Source organism: Apodemus sylvaticus, chromosome 7 (assembly GCF_947179515.1).
Source record: "Apodemus sylvaticus chromosome 7, mApoSyl1.1, whole genome shotgun sequence".
NCBI lineage: Eukaryota > Metazoa > Chordata > Mammalia > Rodentia > Muridae > Apodemus > Apodemus sylvaticus.
In genome coordinates, this window is record NC_067478.1 from 36,386,660 (window position 1) to 36,412,257 (window position 25,598).

General features: G+C 39.5%; 1 protein-coding gene, 1 non-coding gene and 1 pseudogene across 2 annotated transcripts; 2 read left to right on the forward strand and 1 right to left on the reverse strand.

Annotated features, from left to right (window-relative positions):
* Nucleotides 1-5,836: 5,836 nt before the first annotated feature.
* On the forward strand, nt 5,837-15,582 carry LOC127689666 (protein LLP homolog; annotated as a pseudogene).
* LOC127690323 (small nucleolar RNA SNORD50) lies at nt 11,231-11,302 on the reverse strand. The gene has a single exon (XR_007979050.1). It is a non-coding gene; the product is annotated as a small nucleolar RNA SNORD50 (small nucleolar RNA).
* A 3,871-nt stretch (nt 15,583-19,453) lies between the features above and the next one.
* Nucleotides 19,454-25,457, forward strand: LOC127690228 (tripartite motif-containing protein 43C-like). The gene is given in 7 exon segments (XM_052189768.1): nt 19,454-19,861; nt 20,431-20,485; nt 20,488-20,525; nt 21,266-21,499; nt 22,534-22,556; nt 23,244-23,335; nt 24,970-25,457. Coding segments are annotated over 7 exon segments (1,338 nt in total).
* The last annotated feature ends 141 nt before the right edge of the window (nt 25,458-25,598 follow it).

A 25,598-nucleotide genomic window follows, 5' to 3' on the forward strand; every position in this document is an offset into this window, starting at 1 on the left:
CTCTCAGGAGTCTGTCCTCTCCTTACACCACGGGTTTCTGAGATTGAACTTCAGTTGTCAGGTTATGTGACAAGGGTTTTAATACTTAGCACTGAGTGAATATTTCCCCCTCATCCCTGGGGTGATATCTGTAGCACATGCCTATCAATGTCTTCTCCTTGCAGGAGTGAGTTAGCACAGCTGACACAGGGAATGAAACCAAAACTCAGTGCCCATCCTAATACTGGGCTGACTGCAAGGTTCAACTGCTTCCAAGGTGAGTGTCAGCACTGATATAATGACCAGAGGTGCCCTTCAATAGTGAGATGACCTTTGTACAATGAATATTTTGTTGTTGTTTTTTCGAGACAGGGTTTCTCTTTATAGCCTTGGCTGTCCTGGAACTCACTCTGTAGACCAGGTTGGCCTCGAACTCAGAAATCCGCCTGCCTCTGCCTACCAGAGTGCTGGGATTACAGGTGTGTGCCACCACCGTCCAGCTCCAAAGAATATTTCAATTCCCTAAAAATATATGTCTAGCTAAGCCACATTGTAATCATATTTAGGCAGATGGTTTTTTCACAAACAAAGATTAATGAATACCAATTTAAGGATGTACATGATTCAGGCTGAAAATATAGTATCATTTGTTCCTTGAGACACACAGAATGATTAATTAAGACTGTTTAATATATATAAAGCCATTGAAATATTTGTATGTTTTCTATTAAATATTTTAGCAATTGATTTTTTTTTTATTTTACAGACATTATTTGTCTTTGTATCCCTGGTTATTCTGGGACTAGCTCTGTAAACCATGCTGGGCTGAGACTCACAGAGATCCACCTTCCTCTGGCTCCAGAATGCTTTAATTAAAGACATGTGAAACCATGCTCACCTATCAGTTGAATTTTTAAAGTGTATTATACACCATTGATTAAAAATTCACAAGTTATACTGGCAACAACTTGTAATCCCAGTATTAAAAACATGGCATCAGGAGGATTGCCCAAGAGTTTGAGGCCAGATAGATTGACATAGTGAGTTCCATGCCAATCAAGTGAATATATCAGGAAATCCTATCTCAAAGAATCTACAGAAATGATTACACATGCACACACACACACAAAACCCAAACAGACAAAGTCATATATCACAGGCAATAAAAATAAAACAAGTTGATAAGACATGGGGCAGTCTGAATCACACTTGGAGATCGAAATATGGATTGTAACATCACAGGGAAAGAATATCAGAGCAACCAGGGTTTAATTAAATGCAGACAATTGCTACTAGGGTGCAACTTCTAATGCTTACTTAGATTTATCTTACAAATCTGCATAGTGAGATGAAAATCAAAACCGTAAGATGAAAGCAATCATGACCTAGTACTTAGGAATAACTTTTCATGGAGACTCGGGTACACAGCCTTCAGGGGTCCTTATTGCATTGCATACAGCTTGTTTGCCTTGTGTAACTAAAGCCCCTGACAGAACTGTGCTGTTCTGTGCTGTGGTTTCCACCTCTGCAGCTTCTCCAGATTTTCAAAGCAGTTTTCATTATGTGCTCATTCTGTTTCTTTGGGGACCTTCTTGACTTTGATTTACCTGGGCTATAGCTACCCTTTCAGTGTTAGACTTTCTATTTTTAAAACACAGGAAATCTCTAGGGGCTTCTCTCTCTCACCTGATGAATGTAAATATTTGTTTTAACTAAAATTTCTTTCTTTTTTTGATGTTGGTTCTGTTTTTTGTTTGTTTGTTTGTCTTTCTGGGGTTTTTTGAGACAGGGTTTCTCTCTGTGTGGTCCTGGCTGTCCTTGAACTCACTCTGTAGACCAGGCTGTCCTTGAACTCAGAAATCCACAGCCTCTGCATCCCAAGTGCTAGTAATAAAGGAGTGTGCCATCGCTGCCTGGCTTAACTAAAATTCTGTCTCTTCCTACAGTGAAAATTTTCTTTCAAAATTTAATCATATACAACTGCTACCCAAGCATAGTTTTTGATGTCAGAAGATTCACCTCTAATCCTCGAAGTGAACATCCAGTTCTGGCTGTGCCTGGATCCTGTCATGCTTCCTGGGGAGCAGAGAGCTTTATCAATGGAAAACATCACTGGGAGCTGGATTTGAAGAACTATTTATTGTGATTAAATATTGTGATGGTTTGTATATGCTTGGCCCAGGGAGTGGCACTATTAGAAGGTGTGGCCATGTTGGAATATGTGTGTCACTGTGGTTATGGGCTTTGAGACCCTCATCCTAGCTCACTGGAAGCCAGTCTTCCACTAGCAGCCTTCAGATGAAGATGTAGAATCCTCAGCTCTCCCAGGACAGTGAGGGCTACACAGCAAAAACTCTGTCTCGATAAACCAACAACAACAACAAAAAAGAATCCACAGTTCTGCCTGCACCAGGCCTGCCTAGGTGTTGCCATGCTCCCACTTTGATGATAATGGATTAAACCTCTGAACCTGTAAGCCAGCCCCATTTAAATATTGTCCTTTTTAAGACTTGCCTTGTTCATGAGGTCTGTTGACAGCAGTAAAACCCTAACTAAGACAAATATTACAATGATAATAAATGTAAAAGATTGGTGACTGCTTGCTTTGTATTTGTGGTCCACATGCTCCTCCCAGAACACTTACTTTCACAGTGTTTAGTGCTTTTCATTTGTAAGAATTGCTAATTAGCATCTAGAATCTACTGTAGAATTTGAACTTTTACTTTTTTTTTGTTTTGTTTTATGTTTTTTTGTTCTTTGTTTTTTGTTTTTTGTTTTTTGTTTTTTGTTTTTTTGTTTTTTGTTTTTTTTTTTTTTGAGTTGGTTTTTATTCCAGACAGGGTTTCTCTGGATAGTCCTGGCATTCCTGGAGCTCACTCTGTAGACCAGGCTGGCCTCGAACTCAAAAATCCACCTGCCTCTGCCTCCCAGAGTGCTGGGATTACAGGCATGTGCCACAACCACACAGCTTAGAATTAGCACTTTTAAGTGTGCTCAGTATACAAAGTGGGATTCCAGAACTATTGAAATATTATGTATCTATGTGATTCTAACTTAGTGGTATCAGGCAGTACAGAGATGTACTGTAGGCAGATTTGTTGATGAATAAAAGCTTGAATCCCTATTTGATCTAAACAAATATAATTATTTACCATCTGTGAATGAACCATACTCTCATCATTCAGAGAGAAGGGATTTTTTTTCTATAAAGAAACAAAAGTGCATTTCCGCCTCTTCTTTCATTTCCATTATTTTATAGCTGTTTATGTTGGGGACACACTTGAAAGATGTTCATTGTCCCCAACATAAAACAGCTTTAAATATCGAGTATTCTTCCAGTCTGAGAACACACAATTGTTTTCTGACATTCAAAAGTGATGACTACTTGGCCTGCACCAGGTATCTGAGAAGAGTAATCAACAATCATGCAGTTCAATAAGATCTCAACACATAGAAACATTCAGTTCAAAGGGGATGATGAGGTATTTTGTGTTTCTAATGCATCCATTTCTATTAGAAAAAGAGAAAGAAAATGTTGGGGTTGCATTTAAATCATGTACTGAATTCTTTTTTTTTTTTTTTTGTTTTGTTTTGTTTTATTATTTGAGGCAGGGTTTCTCTGTGTAGCCCTGGCTGTCCTGGAACTCACTCTGTAGACCAGGCTGGCCTTGAACGCAGAAATCCGACTGTCTCTGTGTCCCAAGTGCTGGGATTAAAGGCCTGTGCCACCACCACCTGGCACAGAATTCTTGAGAAACTCTGAATTCCCCAATTTCCTGAAAGATTACATTCCAGTCATAAAACATCACTTTTGATACATCTACAATACAACATCTCATATCTAACACTCAGGAAACTTTGCAGAAGAGGTAGATACATCATAAGTGCCAGAGCACCAGAACATCTGCTTCAAAATAGCTACACCGAGAAAGATGGAGTTGAAGGAGGGTTCATGGGTGATTATACAATATAACAAATTGCCTTAAATTAATAAAAGATCTAAAATACACAGTGGTTAAGAGCACTGCTCTTCCTAAGGTCCTGAGTTCAAATACCAGCAAGCACATGGTGGCTCACAACCATCTGTAATAAGATCTGATGCCCTCTTCTGGTGTGTCTGAAGACAGGGAGTATGTACTTACATATAATAATAAATAAATCTTAAAAAAAAAAAAAAACCAGTAGAACAGTCACAGCAACTCAGTGGCTTATCTCCTTTTCCGAGCTCCTCAAATGCACTTTTGGGTTGGGCAAAAGGCCTTCATCTTGACCACTTTTAATGAAATATAGAATATAGATCCTTTCTTATTTAATTACTGTTGTCATCTTTTGAATTCATATGTAATAAGGTGAAAAACAAAACTCATGTATATATATTTTAAAATTTATTCTTAAATACAATACAGCCTGATCATAGCCTCTCCTTCTTCCATTTTTCCCAGTCCAAGACTGGGCAAGGCAGCTCTGTAGCAGGAAATGGGTCTCAAAAGCAGACAAAAGAGTCAGATCTCTATGCACTGTTAGGAGTCCTACAAAGCCACAAGCTAAAAACCATAACATGCAGAGGACCCAAAGCACAGACCAATGCCCCAGGATTGCTGCTTCAGTCTCTGCTTAGTTGATTCTGTGGGCTGTATTATCCTAGTGTCCTTGACTCCTCTGACTCTTATTATTCTTCCTCCCCTACCCCTTGCCGAGCAGGGGTGGTGCATACCTTTAAGCCCAGCTCTTGGGAGAAAGAGGCAGGCAGATTTCTGAGTTCAAGTCCAGCCTGGTCTACAGAGTGAGTTCAAGGACAGCTGGGGCTACACAGAGAAACACTGTCTCAAAAAATAAAATCTTCCTCCCTCGCAGCCATAGGATTCCTTGAGCTCTGAGGACAAAGACCTAATGGAGTACTCCAATTTGTGTTCCTTCTCCAACTAATATATGGCTATGAGTCTTACACTGACTTTCATCAGCTTCTAGGGAAAGTGTCTCTGATGATTATTGAATTAGGCCCCAATCTATGAGTATAACATAGTACCACTAGAAATTATTTCATTGATTTATTTTTCCTACCCTAGGTCCTTGGCTATCCAGACTCCAGTTCTTGATTATCCAGGTAGTGTCAGGCATAGCTCCCTCTCTTGTTGTGGAGTTTGAATTAGACCACTCACAATTTGACCACTCCCAAAAGTTCTTCTCCATTGCCCCCCACCCCCGGCACATCTTTCAGGTAGGATAGATTGTAGGTCTAAGGACTGTAACTGGGTTCATGTTGCAATCCCACCACTGTAAGTTGCCTGGTTATAGAATATGGCTGGTCCAGGCTCTATATCGTCCATTGCTGAGAATGGTCTTTAGGGTCACCTTTGTACATTTCAGGGATTTTCCATTTCACTAGATTTCTAAATCAGCTTCAAAAGTCAACTATTTCCAGTTGCCTCTCCCATACTCTCTCTCCATTCCTCCTTGAGAACTTGATTCCTTCTGTTCCCATCCCTACCTACCCTAGTCTACCTTCAAATGTATCCTACTTCCTCCTTGTCAATGATATACATTTGGCCCTGGTAGAGCCCTCCTTGTTAATTAGCCTCTCTGAGTTGGTGGACTGCAGCATGATTATCATTTACTTAACAATTAATATCCACTTATAATTGAATGTATACCAGGTTAGTCTTCCTGGGTCTCTGTTACCTCATTCTGGGTGTTTTTCACTAATTCCATCTATTTTCCTGCAAATTTCATGATGCCATTTTAAAAAATAGCTGTGTAATATTCCATAGTATAAAAGTACCAAATTTACAGCTGGAAGTGTCTGTGCTTCCGGTTGGTGTCATAAGCTTGGTGAGCAGTGGTGTTTCTCCAGTAAATCATGGGTAAAATGTTGCGGAGTAAGTTGAAAAGGAAGATCCTTGCTGAGAAAAGAAAGAATAATTCATCAGGGGAGCTCAACAGACTTAAAAGTATTCTCAGAGTTGATGGTGATGCTTTAATGAACCTCATTGAAATAGAAACTATGGTGGTACCCAAACATTGCCAGGAGAAAGTACAATGTGACGTGGATGATGAAAAGGATAACATGAAATGGAAACTGAAATTAAGAGAAACAGAAAGACTCTAGACCAACATGTCCTGTACCCAGGGTAAATGAACCAGAGGGAAAGAAAAAGACTGAAGGCCAAGAGAGAAAAGAAACAGGGGAAAGGCAGAGCAAAGGTTGTGAAGAACATGGCCCTTAAAGAATGGAAAGAGAGCCAGGCATGGTGGTGCACCACTTTAATCGCAGCACTCAAGGCAGAGGCAGGTGGATCTCTGAGTTTGTGGCCAGTCTGGGCTACAGAGCAATTCCAAGATACCCAGAGATCTTTTACACAGAGAAACCCTGACTCAAATAAACAAGCAAACAAACAAAAAACAGAAGCTATTTGTTTTCAGTTTGGACTTAGTTATGTAAATCACAACCAAAATAACTCATTTTTCTTAGAAATGTAAATAAAATATCTTAGGTAATGAAAGAGTGTTATGCTGAGGTTGTGATTGGATACAGCAACCATGATGCTGGGTATCGTGAGCATTAGTGTGGTTATACTTATTTGATTTTACAAATGTCCATTATACTCAGTGCCAAAACATGCTCATATCAACAAAGTTTTGGCAGAAAGCTATTATGCTGTCACATTCAAAAATTGCGTATCAAGGACCTGAGGATGACTCAACCTCTGTTCCTTGTTGGGTGGCTCAAAACTGGCTCCCTGGGATGTGCCATCTTGTGGCCTTCACTGGGACCCATATTTGTATGCACAAGTTAATAACTAAATAACTAAAAAAATAACTAATAACTAAAATAGTCTTAAAAAGGACATCAGTGGATCTTACAAGTAGTACTTATTTGAAGTGTTTATTTTTAATACTTAATAATAAATAATATTTTGCATGGGAATAAAAATACCACATTTAATTTATCCATTCTTAATTTGAGAGAAATTTATTGTTGTTTCCCGTTTGGGGTTATTATGAATAAAGCCACTTTGAACATACCTGAGCAAGTGTTTCTGTGATAGTATAGTGTGCCCTTTGGGTATAGGCCTAATAGAAGTATAGCTGGGACTTGAGAGATCAGTTCCCAGTTTCCTGAGGAACTATATTGATTTCCATAATTCTTGTATAAGTTTTTACAGCTGCAGAGATAGCAGATTGTTCCCCTACTCTCCAGCATAAGCTGTCACTGATGTTATTGATCTTAACCATTGACAGATAAAAGATGGAATCTCAGAGGAGTTTTGATTTTCATTTCCCTGATGACTGAGGATTTTGAACATGTAAGTGTTTCTCAGCCATTTGTAATTCCTCCTTTGAGAATTCTCTGGTTACATGTGTATTCCATTTTATAATTGGACTATTTAGTTTGTTGTAAATAACCCACTTTTTTCCCTATCATTAATTTTACTTGTTTTGTTTGTCTATCAAGCTGTACCATTAATACACATGAATGCAAGAGGACAGGTTGGTTTCTCCTTCACAATGTGGTTCATGGGACTCCACTCAGTCAGGCTTGACAGGAAGGCCCTTTACCAGTTGATGTTTCTTTATTGGAGCAGGTGCAGTTATCCAGTCTGGGCTTCAGTTTGTTTTTAAGATTTTGTTTTTAGGCATGTCTGTGCCCCTGTGCAACGTGTGAGTGCAGGTGCCTATAGAAATCAGAGGTGTTGGTCCCCCCCTTCAAGTTGGAGCCAGAGTACAGATTAGTGTTGAGATTTGAACTCAGGTCCTCAAGAATAATAATACTCTTTCTAAAGCAGAGTCATCTGTCCAGTCCCAGACCTTCAGTTTGTGATAGGCTATTAGGAACACTTTCTCCTCCTGTGCCAAATAGTAAGTAGTAACCTTTTAGTTCAGAAAGTTGACTTCATATTTGAAAGTCTTACACTTAAGTCTTTGATTCCTTTTGGGTTTCTACTACTCAACCTGAGAGGCACGGGTCTGCTTCCTCTAGTAATAACAGAAATAGTCCCAAAGCAGTCTTTCCTTTTGCATTTTTATATTTATGTGTGTGTGCATAAATATATAAAGGTTTTCTCTTTCCTAAGAAAGGGTTTATCTGTGTAGCCCTGGTTGTCCTCAGCTCACAGAGAACTGCCTGCCACCAGCACCCAGCTCAGCTTGTTCCCTTATATTACCCAGGCAGACCTCTTGAGGAGTGATGCCGAGAAGCCATTAATTAAGAAGGATACATTCACCTTCATTCCCAGCAGTCTGGAGTCAGAGGCAGGGCAATCTGTGGTTCAAGGCCAGCCAGGCCTACAAACTTAAGTTCCAGAGAGCTTCATATTGAGACCCTGATTCAAACAAAAGAAAACTATCTAAATATATTTCTCAATCAGAGTGTGCACCTGCATGCCCAAAGAGGCCATCAGATTGTACTATAGATGGCTGTGAGCCTCTTTGTGGTTGCTGGGAATTGATCACATGACTTTTTGCAGAACTGTCAGTGCTATTAACTGCTGAGCCATCTCTGGGATTCTGGGGATGGGGGAATCTCCACTCTCTAAGGGGTGGAGAGTGGTTTTAGGGTGAGGGACTGTGCGAGGCTTGAACCAGGAGTGCCTGGATTAAAGGTGGGTACTGTCAACACCCAGGTTCTTTGAACTGCAGCCATCTCTCGAGCCGCAGACCCACACCCCAGTTTTTTTAAGACTTGAGTCTCTATTGAGCTCTCAGGTAGGTTTCTTAACAAGCTAGATGTCAGGGATGATAACTAGTATAAGCCCTTTATTAACAAAAAGAATTATTCAGTCAGAATCTGTAATTAAAAGGTTTAGTCAAAAATGTCATCCAGTGTGTATTAAAAGGTTTGAGTTATTAAATTTAATGGAAACTAATTTTACTTCCCACTAAAACGATGCCTTGTTTGGACTTGCCTCTTGTTCAGGTCAATAATAAGGATGGCTCAATGGTCAAATGTGCTTACTCATTTCAGGACCCAAGTTCAGGACCCAGCTCCCTCACAGCATCTGAACTTTAGCATGAGATTCAGCACCCCCTTCTGTCCTAAAAGTGCAATTACACACGTAAACATAATACCCCTAATCCCCAACCTATAAAAACTGACCATGTTTCTCTTTCAATGTACAATAAACACATCAAATTATCATCGCAGTTTCTTACTGAAAACCATTGCAATTTGAACCCATCTACTCAGAAACTACAATGTACTTAGCATTCAGCCTTATCTTGCATTCCATTTCTTCCCATCCCATTAATACCAAGATCCCATTGTATCACAAATACATCTGAAACCATACCATGCTTTATTCATGCAGTTCCTTAAGGCTAGCTGTATGTTTCCTAAAGTTCAACTGTTTTGGCCTCCATTTGTTTAATCCTTTAATAGGAAGGATTCTCTGGCTAGCTTGGTGACACCTACCTGTAATCTACAGTTGGGAGGCAGGATTGCCAAAAATTCCTAAGACCAGTTTGGTGTGAAGGAGCTCCAGGTCTAAACAGTGATGCACTCTTCCAAAGTAATCAACCAACATAGAAAACCTTCACTTGTGTTTTCTATTTCTATAAGGTTGCTTTTGATTTTATTCAGCATCCTGTATATATATAGGTTTTTTTGGATTTGGTTTTTTCAAGACAGGTTTTCCCTGTATAGATCTGGCTATCTTAGAACTCACTCTGTAGACCAGGCTGGCCTCAAACTCAGAAATCCACCTGCCTCTGCCTCCCAGAGTGCTGGGATTAAAGGCTTGCACCACCACTGCCCAGCATGAATTTCCTGAGCCTGGTCTACAGAGTGAGTTCCAGGACAGCCAGGGTCACACAGAAAAACTCTGTCTCAAAAAACCCAAAATAAAGAGAAAAAAAAGGGAAATTCATATTTCTTCAAATAAATAAAAAGGAGGCACAACAAATAACATGTGATATAGCAAAACAGAATGTAGGAACAAGGAAAAATAAAAAAAAAACAGTATCAAACAGAATTCTGACATCCTAAAAAATAAGCTACCTGACTAAACATTCAGCTGCACCTAACGTAGAGAATCCACAAAGAACTTTGTATCCACAGGAAAACTCATTTTTCAAATGTAGCAAGTTTTCCCCAATGCTACCAGGAAAACTTAACATATATAGGGGGAAAAAAACAACACAAACTAGATTCCTGCTGCTTAGTGTGAAAAATCATTTTAAGACCTTGACTTTAATAATAAACTAGGTAGAGGGGTGGACTGACATGCTTTTAATCCAAGAGTTGGGGAGGCAGGAGGATCGAGTTCAAGATCAGCCAAGTTCAGAGTTCAGATAGCCAGGGATACTGAGAACTGTCATGAAAAGTGTTACCACAAAGCAACGGCATACCAGAAGAATTTATCCATAACCAGTGACACTACTTTATATAGGTAACAAAAAATTGAAGCCTACCAATTTTATAGTATTCTAAGGGTAGGCATGGTGGCTTTTTCTTTAAACTGAGGCCATCTCTATAGTTGAGTATCAGGACAATTTTGAGATACTGTTGCCAATAAAAAAAATCAAGTTCAACCCTTGTCAATTACCACAAAGGAAAATGGAAGTATGCAGCAGTTAAGAATTTAGAAATTAAAGCCCACTTATTCTTACCGCTTGGGAAGCAGAGACAGGTGGAATAAAGACCAATCAGTCAAAGATCATTAGCTCTGAAAACTCAATAACCATGGAAGTGGAACATGTACCAGGGCACTCTGGTTAATCTTCTGACACATAATGAATTGAAGAAATATTTGCAATTGGATGTTTATTGCAGCACTCCCAAGTATCCACTGTGGGATGCCTAAGGAAATAGCTCACGATCAAGTTTACAGTCACTGAGATGGTGACCTGCTGCTTTAAGTTCATGATTGCATTCACTCTGCTCAGTCTGTACAGCTGTGTCAGCTCACCACAACCTTCACAGAACAGAGCACCCTCAATGGATTGGCAAAACAATCCATTTACATACAGCCCACAAAAAATGTACAAGAATCAACTCTGCAGGCCATACCAGATGCTGTCCTGATCACTAGACAGATTAACAGGGACAGCCAGGGCCATGGAGACCCCATCTTAAACATCCCAGTACTAATACTGTGCATTTTCTTCTTGTCTCTGCCTTTTCTGGATGTTTATCACATCTAGTTTTCATTCTCAAATCTTGTGTCACTGGCCCTAAAAATAAAAAACAAAGAAACACAGGCATTACATAACTGCCAAAATTAAAACAGAACACAACAGACCTTTGTAATGGTCCATCTCAGAAGCCTGATCCATAGTTGTGGTTTTTCAAAAGGAATTCAGGTTCATGATAGGATTATCATAGACTAGACCAACTTCATTAAGTTCAACACAGGGCTGGAAAGATGGCTCAGCGGGGAAGAGAACCAACTGTTCTTCCAAAGGTCCTGAGTTCAAACACCAGCAAGCACATGGTGACTCACAGCCATCCTTACACATATCTGATGATGCCTTCTTCCGGTGCTTCTGAAGACAGCTTCAGTGTGCTTACACATAAAAATAAATAAGTCTTTAAAACAAACCAAAAAAAAAGTTCAGCAGAAAACAAACCAGAGAAGCACTCACATGCACTCCTGCTCTAGGATCTTTACAGGCCACAGACATCCCAATGGGTTGGCATTCCCTGCTGGCAGAAAGAAAGAAGTACAGTGACACACTATTAATATGAACTGCATAGAAAGAGTAAACAAGACCACTTCACTAAAGCACAATGGTCTTCTCTCAGAAGCTGTATTTGTCTTCAGGTCATCAACTTCTGGATATAGTTCATCACTGTTCAGACCAGGTACGTCCCACAACTTTAATTTGTACCCTATGCATTCACTACAGTCATTCCAAATTGAAAAAGCAAGGGTAGTTGGTTGGCTTTAGTTTACCAGCACTATTTCAGAAAACATTTACAGGAAGCTGATGCTAATTCACAATGGTAAAAATGTATGCTGACAAAAATATAAATCTAGGTTTCTTACACACCTTTCAAAAGAGTCAGGTTTTAATCAAGTTACTTTCTGTTACAAATTCTCTTGGATGCTATGGGCTCCCCTCCACCTAAGGAAAAGAAACAAATTCTAAGCAGCACACTCCACTTCCTATTGCTCTAATACTTCAAGTAGAAAACTAAGCTATATTGCCCTTAACTTGGCATCGTTTTGCAGCAGTTTTGACCATATGAGTAATGATGTCGCCATTGTTCAGGTGAGAGGATTTGTGTTTCTCTTGGGTGTCACCAGTACCTTCTGAATAGCACAAGAGGCCTAGCATATTTTTCTGCAAACCCTGCTGTATAAGAACCCACCCACGGTGGGACCAAGGAACCAGAAAGCAAGCAGCCTTCAACCAGGCTGTCCAGTCCCAATCTCCCCAGGACCTAGGCTCCAATCCAGAAATCCCTTTTGCTGCTGCACATTTCCCCTAGGAAGTTTACATGGGTACCCTGCTCCACAGACCCGGAGCCTCTAAATTCACTTTGCATGTCCACATTTTGGTTGGCCCTCCGGGCACTTAAACCACACACCTACAGAAAAGAAGGAATGCTTAGCTTTCTAAGCAGCTCCGATTATACCTTCAGTTGAGGGAAATGGAGGATGCCCCTCCCTCTAGCACCGATTGGACGGAAGAACACATGGGCGTGGCCTTTCCTGGAGCACTGTCTGGAGCTGTTCTCAGTGGTCTTTTCTTCCAGGGCATTCCAGGGCATGGTGAGCACCTGCCAAGTGCCTATCCTGTTCTGTGTGCACTACCACAGGCTCCGCACCACCTGTCTATTCCAAGTCTGGAGACCCACTGAACTTGATGTGGAGTGGGAGTGGCCCCAGAATTCAAAGGAACAACAGCAGTTGGAGGTGAGGTCTCCTCCGACTTCCAGCCTAGTTGGTTGGCACACATGGTTGGCAGCTGGGAGTGGCCTTGACCTCACCCTATCTGTAGCCCAGATGGCAGGGGCACCTCTGAAGGGACCTTGGAGGACAGAACTATGCAGGTGAAACCAAGCAGCCCTGCTCATGTATGCACATGTATGTGGAGGATGAAGGACAGCCTTAAGTGTTGTCCCACGAACACCATTTTTTTTCCTTTGAGAAAGGGTCTTTTATTGATCTGGAGCTCACAAATGAGGCTAGACTGGCTGAGCACAAGGAGATCCTCCAGCTCCCAGCTCTGAAACTATAACCATGTGCCACAACAAACATCTTTTTTTTTTTATGTGGTTCTGGGAGTGAATCGATCTTGGGTACATGGGCTTGCAAAGAAAATGCTTTACTGAGCCATATACACAGTCACATTATTAGGTTTTTTTGTTTTGTCTTGTTTGTTTTTTGGGGTTTTTTTTTTGGTTTGTTGTTATTGTTGTTGTTTTGGGACAGGGTTTCTCTGTGTAGTCCTGACTGTCCTGGAAGTCACTCAATAGACCAGATTGGCCTTGAACTCAGAAATCTGCCTGTCTCTGCCTTCCAAGTGCTAGGATTACAGGCGTGAGCCACCATGCCTGGCTCAGAATTAGGTTTTTAAGGTTACTAGATGAATGTCATTTTCTAAATGATTTTGGTATGTCTTTTTAATCTTTTTTAAAAAAGATTCATTTATTTCATCATAAATAAATAAGTAAATAAATAAACACAATAAAGTACACTGTATCTGTCTTCAGACACACCAGAAGAGGGCACTAGATCGCATTACAAGATGGTTGAGAGCAACTGTGTGGTTGCTGTTAATTGAACTCAGGACCTCTGGAAAAGCAGTCAGTGCTCTTAACTGCTGAGCCATCTCTCTAAACCTGTAGCTTAAATCTTCTGTGTTAACACCCATCACAATAACAAGAGAATTTAGATAAGGAACCGTGGTATGCACTCACTAATAAGTGGATATTAACCTAGAAAACTTGAATACCCAAAATATAATCCACACATCAAATGAGGTACAAGAAGAAAGGAGGAGTGGCCCCTTGTTCTGGAAAGACTCAGTGAAGCAGTATTTGGCAAAACCAGAACGGGGAAGTGGGAAGGGATGGGTGGGAGGACAGGGGAAGAGAAGGGGGCTTACGGGACTTTTGGGGAGTGGGGGGCTAGAAAAGGGGAAATCATTTGAAATGTAAATAAAAAATTATATCGAATAAAAATAATTAAATAAAAAAATAAAAAAAATAAAAACACAAAGGAGGCAAAGAGTTTTCTAGAGCTTCTCCATTTTCATAGGTTTTTTTTCAGTCTATAATAAATAGGACAATAAATTTCTTTCTGATTCAAAAAAAAAATGATCTCATTTCCTATTTCCAGTTAGTAATCAGAGTCAGAATGGTGCTTCAGGAAGGTGACCATATTTTGTGAATAGGCATTACACAGACACCTTAGGCCATGTGTACATTTGTGTGCCTATGACAATATGGCAGGAGCAGAAGGAGGTCCTGAGTTCAAATCCCAGTAACCACATGGTGGCTCACAATCATTAGTAATGAGATCTGATGCCCTCTTTTGGGGTATCTAAAGACAGCTACAGTATATTTGCATATAATAAAAAAATAAATCTTTAACAAAGATGTCTGTTTTTCAGAAAATGCAATATTAAGAACTGTTTCTAAGGGAACAAGCAAACAATTAAATGAACTATATATTGTTATAACTTTTGAAACCACTAGAGCCAAACACTTGTGTGGAAGGAAACAGCAAGCAATTTATGTTATAAGTCAGGGATGTGCAAGCCTCAGCTTACTCCACAACTCCTGCAGACCTTCAAATTCTGTAACACCTGGGTGATTTCACACTATCAGTTCCAGCTGCCGTACCAGGTACAGCCTTAGCTATCTCTGGAACACAACTTCTTTGTACTCTGAGAAAACACTTCCTAGAAGATTTCACCTCAGTGATGCTGGCCTTTTTTTAATCCCCTCTAATTTCGTAGCTCCAGCTAACCAGCATCAATTACCCCAATAGTCCCTTCTATTTCTGACTCTAAAGCCAGGTCTAAGTGACAGAAGCTGCTGAGTTCTGCTGCATGAAGGATATGGGGCATGGCCCCCTTTTTCTATTTCATTATCACTAGCTCTCTGTTTGCCACCTGCTTCACTGCCTAAACTTGTCTGTACTGGAACTTGTTCTGTACATATTTGGGGGGGGGATTTTGTTTTTTTTTGAGACAGGGTTTCTCTGTATAGCTCTGGGTGTCCTGGAACTCACTCTGTAGACCAGGCTGGCCTCGAACTCAGAAATCTGCCTACCTCTGCCTCCCAGAGTGCTGGGATTACAGGCGTGTGTCACCTCCGCCCGGCTTGTTCTGTACATTTATCTCTGAGATCTGCATGGCTCTGTGTCCTTAATGTGGAGATTGAAGGCGTGTATCACCATGCCTGGATCTAAATTTAGCTGGGGGGGGGGATCTTGCTCCAAGATCACCATTCCCTTTATTTAATGTAATAGCCTAGAAATCACGATCAAGCTCCATTTCGCTTCCTAGTGCAACCCCTTTTGTTGTTTTGTTTTTGTTGTTGTCTGTTTCTAGGTTGTTTTTTTTTCTAGACTGAGTTCCTCAGTATATTCCTGGATGTCCTTGTGAATTTGTTGTCTGCAGTGCATCAAACCCAATAATGGGCAGCTGTAAATGGGAAACCTGCTTCATGAGAAAAATTTATTTTCAAGGAAAAAAAAGAAATGCCTAGGAAATCAACAGGCTATTCCCTTGGGTATGTCTATGAGGGCCTTTCAGAGAACAAGAGGGAAGAGCCATCCTGTGAGCATCCATCCAATAGATTAGGCACACAGGAATAAAAGAAAGGAGTGAGTGAGGGCAGGCATTCTGCTTCTCTGCTCTTTGGCTGCTGAGGTGAAGACTTTAGCTCTGACACCTAGACAGAGAATTAGCCTGTATCAGGGATAACCTTTCTAACTGATCACCCAATACAAAGTGATCAGCCCTTGTGATGACTGTTCTTGATAGTAATTTGACTACATCTGGAATTAAGTATAACTCAAGTGGCTAGAATTTTTCTTGTGAGGATTTTTCCCCTCTTGACTAAATCATTTGAGGAGGAAAAAAACTACCCAAACCATGACATTTTGAACTTTGAGAATCTACCTAAAATTCTAGCTGAAGCTCTGGTAACCACGTCTGTGAAGGACCTGTAAGAAAGGAAGAGAGATGAAAAACTATGGAATTTTATTTTAACTAAGAACATATTAAAAAATAAACCATCCAGATGCAAAGCATGCAAAAGCCTGATTGAGATGTGGAAGGTTCCTAGTTATTTCACATCTACAACATTAACACACAACTGTTTGGTTAATGTGAACTCAACAGATTGGGAGCTAGGCATCTTTGAAGTCTACTGTCACTATACGCAGTCAAAGGTAGACAGATGGAGATTCATGCATTTTCCACCTTTTAGAACAGAACGTCGAGTTAGTAAATGGGGTAGACTTGGAAGAGGTAGCAGTTGAGATCAATATGAGCAAAAGAAGTTGTAAAAATCCTCCAAAGAACTAAAAAGATGTTCATGTTGATATTTGTTAGAATGAGAGATTAATGATGTCACCATTGATGAAAATCAAAGTATCAAAGTATAAGCACATTGCATAATATGTAGTTACAGTAAAACAGTGTTGTAAAATTACTAATATTTTTCTTTAGAAAATTTCTCACTGCACATTCTAGGAAAGCCTTTAACTAGAAATCCTCCTGGTTCAGCATTCTAATTCTGTGAACTCTGGGTAAAGGTGTGAGCTACCACACTAAACTATACAGTGATTCAGGAAATCCCTTGGGGGAGATTTGCTTGTGGAGATTGGTCAAGGTGTTAGTTCAATCTTCCAATCCATTTAGATAATCCCACTTAGAGAAGCTCACCCATTGGAAGCATCAGTAAAAGGACCATGGGCGGAAGTGGGAGTGGCCTTTCGAGACTCTAAGCACAGTCCTATGGCCCACCAGATTCATTCTATTTCAGATCAGACCACAGTGTGCTTTCAACCTTCAGGTCCAGACACTGCTAGACCCCTGCGCTCTGAGGATCTGATCTCAGAACTGAGCCAGTATTGTATTGCTACCAAGCATTGCTGAGCACGGGGATAATTGCTTGGGTAAGTGCACAATTTGCAAGAGAAAATTCCTTCATAGTCTCTATTTTTAACTGAATAAAAACAGGTGTTTGCTTAGAAGTTATATTTTGCTATTCAGCAAAACTTGATTCAGTTTGCCTTTGGATTTCTTTCTTGGGATATAATGTGGCTTAAGGTTATAGATAATTTTAAATTTATCATTATGCACATTTTAGTTGATCTGATGTATTATATTGAAAGATAGTTTCATGATACTTTTCAATTTTGTGCTTTGTCTAAATTTTAAATATTTCAAGAGCATTTTATGCTTAACAAATGCCCTGAATAGTTTAAGGACATTGGAATTTAAAGATATCTAGGAAAGTATAGAAATAAAAACTCAATTTTCAGCAAAAGACTTATCTTTGTTCTTCTGTTACAAATTACAGGAGGAGCCGGGCGTTGGTGGTGCAAACTTTTAATCCCAGCACTTGGGAGGCAGAGGCAGGCAGATTTGAGTTCAAGGCAAGCCTGGTCTACAGAGTGAGTTCCTGGATAGCCAGGGCTATACAGAGAAACCCTGTCTCGAAAAAAACCAAATCCAAAAAACCCCCAAAAATAAAATAAAATAAATTACAGGAGGGAAGATCTCACAGTATAAATGGGTACTTAAGTGTACGATCATGGTAGAATTGGCTATTCCTGCTAGTGTTGGGTATGTTAGATTAGAAGGTTACATGTAATTAAAGTAGAGAAAACTAACCACTCTCTTATTCATAAGAGTACATTCTGGTTAAAATCTGGTGCAATTTTTCATTTCTGTATTTCATCTGGGTTATCTTTGTGTTCTTGTTTTGTAGTGAAATGTCTAATGTACAAAAAAAAAAAAAAAACATGCCAAAGGAAAACATAACCATTGACTAAATTAAGGAAGGCAGCATTAAAGTCCCAATGTTTTTGCTAATCCAATTGTTGATAATATTGATAGTGGAATTGGAAATACACCAAACCTCCAGCTAAACCCATTTGATTCCCTGTATGTCCAACTGTAGTAGCTTAATTATTTTGACAAAATTTGTTGCAATCAAACTGAGATTCTTTCTTTCTTTTATTTCTTTCTTCCTTTTCTTTTTCACTTTTCTTTCTTTACTTTTCTTTCTTTTCTTTTATTTTGTTCTTTTTTTTTTTTGAGACAGGATTTCTCTATGTAGATAGCCCTGGGTATCCTGGAACTGAATCTGTAGACAAGGCTGACCTTGAACTCAAATCTGCCTGCCTCTGCCTCCCAAGTGCTGGGATTAAAGGTATGCATCACCACTGCTGGGCCTGAGATTATTTCTATATGTGAAAGTTAAAAGAGATTGGAAATGTGTACCTGTTGGTTAGATAACCAAGCCTCACTTAGAAATGAGGAAGTAAACAAGTATCTACAAAGAATTGCCGTTGGCTGGAGAGATGGCTCAGTAGTTAGGAGCACTGACTGATCTTCCAGAAGTCCTGAGTTCAATTCCCAGCAGCCACAACCATCTTTAATCGGGATCCGAAGCCCTCTTCTGGTGTGTCTGACGACAATGACAGTGTACTAACATATACAAAATATAAATAATCTTAAAAAAGAATTCCCCTTGTGTTCAACCTGAGGGGAGCAGGTTTGCTATAGAAATGACCTGATATATTTTTGAAAATCTATTGGATTAGATTCATTCAATTGGGAAGAACCACACTAAATGTTGGTGAGATCATTCCTCCAGCCCATGGGTTGAGGGCTCCAATGAAGAAAAAGGGGGAAGAGGAGCTGAGGAGCAAGCTTTCCTTTGCTGTTTGCTTCCTGATTTTGGAAGTCATGAGAACAGCTGCCTTGAGCTCCCGCCACCATTTATTCCCCACCTTGATATCCTTGAAGTAGGAGACAGCATAAATTCTTATTTTAGGCATTTTGCAGCAGAAAGAAGTGAGTGATATTTCCCATGAAGAACTAAGGGTTGAGGCAGTAGAATCTAAATAATAAGAAAGTAAGAGTCAGATACCAAACAAAAGTATTTAGTAGAGAAGGCATGAAGTAGTGTGTATTTTCATGGATAGACAACAAATGCAGGAGCTGTTTTACGCACATGCCTGCAGTGAAAGGCCGGCCTATGGAGCAGAAGGACTTGGATTACTCCTCCGTATGGTATTATTTTCTCTACAACATTGGAGAGGAATGTCTCTGGCCTTTAAAAACATACCAATGTGGGCTGAAGCCTTCAGGAGGAATGTAGATGTTAGATCTAGAATGGTGTCACATCAGTCAATATGTAGGGAAAAGTTCTTGGGCAAAAATAATATGTCTGTATTGCCATATTCAGAATTTAATCATAAGTTGAATCACATTTTGTCTAGTCCCTTGCTACTCCTCTCTGATCCAATAATAATAATTCTTCTTTTTTCCCCTCAGAAAAATGGAGTCAGACAATTCACAACCCCCCCAAGAAATACTCACCTGCTTCATTTGCCAGGGCATCTTTATGGATCCAGTCTTCTTAAGGTGTGGCCATACCTTCTGCAAGGCCTGTCTCATCTTTTCTTTGGAAGACGTTGGAATCCCTGACCTCTGCCCTATATGCAGGCAACCATCCCATTGGACATTCATTAATAACAACACTATGAAGATTCTGGTATCCACTGTGAGAGAAAACAGGCTCATGAAGTATTTGATTTCTGAGGAGCACAAGTGCATGACCCACAAGGAGAGAAAGACGACATTCTGTGGTGAGAGCAGGGCCCTCCTCTGCCAATTGTGTTCTGACTCCCAGGATCACAGAGGTCACACACACTGCACTATTGGAGCACGTGCTTGTATGCAAATGGTAAGTAATATTTCTGAAAAAAAAAAGGCTGAGAGCTTGAGAGAAGGAGGCTTAGCAGACCACAGGGAGATGCGTGTCCTGATTCTGAGGAATCCACTGTACTCCAAATCTTGTCACATTTTAAGCAGGGAATGAGGAATGACTATAAAATGTAAACATTCTTTGAGAGGTGCATAAATATAAATATCATTTCTAGGTTCACGATTCATTATATTCACGTCACTGAAAATTATAATCATGGTAAATTTACATCTTTAAAAAGTGAAAATGGCATAAGACTAAAATTCCAAAAGTACATTGGAATGAGCGGCTTAGAACCGGGATCCGGGTTGGATGTTAATTATCCAGACAGTTGTCAATTACAGCCCATCACTTTACTTGAGCTCATGGTGGTTGTATTTTGTAATTCTATGGGCTGAAATCTAAAGTTCCATAGTTAATAAAAATAAAAAGAAACAGCACTGTGATCTTTCTTCTAACCTCTCTAAAGTAATTGTGTTCAGTGCTAGAGTTTGTCTGCCAGGTAACTCATTATTTATGTAAGGATGACATTTATTTATTTATTACAGCTGAAACTTGAAAAGCAAATGGCATCTTTATTGAAGAAGATCCAAGAACAGCAGAAGTTCTAAATGCAGAGAGGAGAACAATCTTTCAGTGGTTGGTGGGTATGAGACTGATGTGTAAAGTGAACCAGAGGCAGATATCTTGCAATTTGAGGATTATACATGGGATGTGATGCTAGGAAATCTTTTTATATTTACCTTAAATTTGTAAAGGCAAAATCCAATTTTGAACACAGAAACACCTAGCCATCTGGTAGAAAAGTTTGACATTAATGGGCGAATTTCTGAGTGTTCAGCAGAGTACACCAGACTCTATGACTCCACTTGGAATTTTGGTTGCTATGTATATGCAAAGTTGCATTTTTTCTTTTCCTTTCTTTTTGTTTTCTTTTTTTGTTTTTTTGAGACAGGCTTTCCCTGTGTAGCTCTGGCAGTCCTGGAACTTAGTCTGTAAACCAGGATGGCCTCAAACTCAGAACTCTGCCTGCCTTTGCCTCCCAAGTGCTGGCATTAAAGGCATGTGCTACCACTGCCTGGCCCAAAGTTGCATTTTTGAGTGAACATATTATTAGTCCAAACCTTTTTTCCAGATATCTCAGAATCTCATTTAACAGAAGAAAATGGTAAGGGAAAAAAGAATGGATTTGTTTGCTTCTTCTAATAATAATGAAGAAATGTATAAAATCAAATGACTTACACTTTCTGAAAAGTGGGGACAGTAAATCAGCATGTGCAGCACCCTGATGGGATCCTGTAGGTGAATTTTAAACATAGAAGAATTCAATGGAAAGGACCAAATACTCTCCAGATGTGATCTAGGATGTCCCTTTTCCTTCAGCACTACGTGGCCCTACGGGGGGAAATGATCAAGAAAGAGTATAGCAGACTGTATCCTCCCGTCCATGAAGAAGTGAATCAATATATAGAGTGTATGAAAAATCAAAGCAATATTATTTTAGAGGAGCTCAGGAAAAGTGAAGCCATGATGGTCCACAAGAGGAGTCAACTAATAGAAATGTATCAGGAGCTGAAGGCCATGTCCCAGAAACCATTTGAGGTGTTGCTGTTGCAGGTAAGCATGGAAGAGTGCTTGAAACAGATTGATTATTTGAGGCCCACACCTATGACTTTTACATCTGAGATCCCTTTCTATATCCCCTGTACTTATTATCAGGTTTTAAGAAAAATCTGGAGAGATAATTTGTGTAATATCCTAAAAAGAGCAAGCTTGTTGACATTGTGTCAGCAGATTCCATATGGAATATCTCATTTATTTGTGTTTGTAGCTTGTGTCTTTGAAACCCCAAATTAAGTGATTCTTGTTACCAAACACACCATTTTACCTCTACTTGGATGCTAGTACAGTTTTAAAGTAGTCTACCATAAGTTTGTTATGTTTGAAAGCTGTGTTTTTGATATTTCTTTGGGAGGTGGGGGATTTGATATATGCTCTTCTTTTGTGGTGTACAATGGCCTCGTATTCACAGGATTCATGAGCCCTAAACCCAAAATTCTAAAACTGCAGATATAAGCCAACATGTAGGGGTTAGGCCACAATTTTGAAGTACCCTTAATGAAAGTATTCTATGCTTTTTGTTCAAGATCAAAGAATGTCCTCTTTGCAGACAGTTGCATCTTACAAAGTAGTATATAATTCCTACCCATATGCTTCCCAAATATTCTCACAGCCTGATTTCATTAAGAATTCATTCCATTGTGCAAGTCCACAATGGACTCTGGGGCATGAAAATACATTTGCAGGGTGAATTGGTGTAGCAATGACTGACAGTTATATAAAGATAATAAAATTTACATATATATTTATATAATGATATAAAACTTAATGTACTGGAGAGTTGACTGAGCAGTTAAGAGCACTTTCTGCTCTTCCAGCAGTCCCGAGTTTAATTCCCAGCAGCCACATGGTGGTTTACAACCATTTGTAATAGGATCCGATGCCCTCTTCTGGTGTGTCTTTAGGGAGCATGAGTGTACTCATATACATAAAATGAATAAATAAATCTCTAAAAAAATCTTTATGTATATATAGATCCACATTCTGGGCTGTTCCTTCAGATATCTAAGCTTCTCTTAATTTGTTTGCAGGATTTGGATGACTTGTTCAGAAGGTGAGTTTAATCCTCAGTGTAAGACAGGATAACCCTGAACTATGTCACAAAGATGAACAAGCTCTCTTAGCAATGTACAAATACACTTTATACAGAAAATACTTAGTTATGGATGATGGGTTTGGGATTGTTTTCATGGATATGAAGCCTGTTTGCCTTCACCAGACAGTGTCTTTTCTTTCTCCCTATGAGTGAAGCAGTGTATGTAATGGGCTTGAGCTAAAATTTGTCATTTTCAAACCCTAATCATTGAGGCCCATGGGCTGTACTTTCCTGGTAGTAGAAGAAAGGGGCTGGAAGCATGGCAAAGAGGTTGATAACAGGAAGGGCTTGAGAGAGAACATCTAAGAGGAAGCCACCCTGTCTCCTGACCATGGGGTTTCTTTAATATAAGAAAATGTTCTGTGTGAAAAATGTTCAGGTAAGTGTTTCCTTTTATTGATTTGATTTGTTAGGAATACCTATGTGAGTGCACATGTGTGCAAGACACAGGAGCACTCTCAGGAGTCTTTCCTCTTCTTACACCATGGGTTTCTGAGATTGAACTTCAGTTGTCAGTTTGTATGACAAAGATTTTAATACATACCTTTGTTTGTATGACAAAGGTTTTCAGCTCTGCCTGAAGATTTCTCCTCATCACTGGGGTGATATCTGTAGCACAGGCTCATCAATGTCTTCTCCTTGCAGGAGTGAGTCAGTGCAGCTGACACAGGGTATGAAACCAAAACTCAGTGCCCAACCCAATACTGGGTTGACTGTAAGGTTCAACTACTTCCAAGGTGAGTGTCAGCACTGATATAATGACCAGAGGTGCCGTTCAGCAGGGAGATAACCTTTGTACAATGAATATTTTAATTCCCTAAAAAGATATGTCTAGTTAAGCCACATTGTAATCATATTTAGGCACACAGTCATTTTACAAAGAAAGATTAATGAATACCAATTTAATGATGTACGTCATTCAGGCTGATAAATATAGTATTTGTCCAATGAGACACACAGAATGATTAATTCAGTACAGTTTAATATATATTAAGCTATCAAAATATTTCTATGTTTTCTATAAAATATTTTAGCAATTGATATTTTTTATTTTGGAGACATTATTTCTCTTTGTTTCCCTGGCTAACCTGGGACTAGCTCTGTAAACTAGGCTGGTCTGGGACTCACAGAGATCCACGTGCCTCTGGCTCCAAAATGCTTTAATTAAAGTCATGTGAAACCATGCTCACCTATCAGTTGAATTTTTTTTAGAGTTTACATATAACATTTATTGCAACATTCACAACGTGTACACAGAAGTTCTCAGAACAAGAAAATATAAAACAGCCCGGGAATCTATCTCATCCTTTAAAAAACATGTTTCTAAAACTAAGTTTAAAAGAATATGGGACTTTCAGGGAGGGGGGAACCAGGAAATGGGAAATCATTTGAAATGTAAATAAAGAATGTATCTAAAAAATGAATATGTTTAAAATACTTCGATAGTAGATTGACAATATAAGAAACATCTGAAAGTGAATTATACTCCATAGATTAAAATTCACAAGATACAGTGGCGACCACTTGTAACCCCAATATGAAAAACATGGCATCAGGAGGATTGCCCAAGAGTTTGAGACTAAATAGATTGACATAGTGAGTTCCATGCCAGTCAATGGTATATAGCAAGAAATCCTATCTCAAAGAAACTACAAAAATGATCATTAAAAAAGAACCCAAACAGACAAAGCCATATATCACAGGCAATAAAAATAAAAAGTAAAATAAGTTGATACAACATGGGGCAGTCTGAATCACACTTGGAGATCAAAATATGGATTGTAACATCACAAGGAAAAATTGTCAGAGGACCATGGTTTAGTTAAATGCAGAAAATTGCTACTAGGGAACAACTTCTAATGCATGCATAGATTTATCTTTGATACAAATCTTCATAGTGGGATTAAAATCAAAACCATAAGATGAAAGCAATCAAGACCTAGTACTTAGGAATAACATTTCATGGAGACTCAGGGGGTGAGCCTTTGGGGAGGGGGGTGGTCCTCATTGCATTGCGCACGGTTGTTTGCCTGGTGTAACTAAAGCCCCTGACAGAACTGTGCTGTTATTTGCTGTGGTTTCCACCTCTGCAGCTTCTAAAGATTTTCAAAAAAGTTTTCATTATGTGCTCATTCTGTTTCTTTGGGAAAACTCTTGACTTTGATTTATCTGGATTATAACTACCCTTCCAGTCTTAGACTTTCTATTTTTAAAACCCAGGAAGTCTCTAAGTATCTGTCTCTCTGTCTCTGTCTGTCTGTCTGTCTGTCTGTCTGTCTGTCTGTCTGTCTCTCTCTCTCTCTCTCTCTCTCTCTCTCTCTCTCCTGACAAATATGAGTATTCGTTTTAACTAAAATGTCTCTTCCCACAGTGAAAATTTTCATTCAAAATTTAATCATATTCAACTGCAACCCAAGCCTACTTTTTGATGTGAGAAGATTCACCTCTAGACCTTACAATGAAAACCCAGTTCTGGCTGTGCCTGGATCCTATCGTGCTTCCTGGGGAGCAGAGAGCTTCACCACTGGAAAACATTACTGGGAGCTGGATTTGAAGGACCATGAGCAATGGGCTGTAGGGGTCTGTAACAATGTCTGGTTGAGAAACTTTGAGATTGGATCTGAAGGTGCATTTCTTCTTGTATGTTTGAAGGACGATGATCAATACAGCCTCCTCACTACTTGCCCAACATTTCATCACCACATAGAGAAACCAACTGGCCAGGTTGGCGTGTTCCTTGATTGTGAGGGTGGATGTGTGAGTTTCCTGGATGTAGCCAAGAGTTCCCTCATATACAGCTACTGTCCTGGAACTTTCCATTGCACTATCAGGCCTTACTACTGTACTGTCTACACATGATCATAGGAAGCTGTATCCAGTATGCTTTTCTATGGCAATGTGTCCTCTCTTTATTGTGATTAAATATTGTGATGGTTTGTATATGCTTAGCCCAGGGAGTGGCACTATTAGAAGGTGTGATCATATTGGAGTATGTGTCTC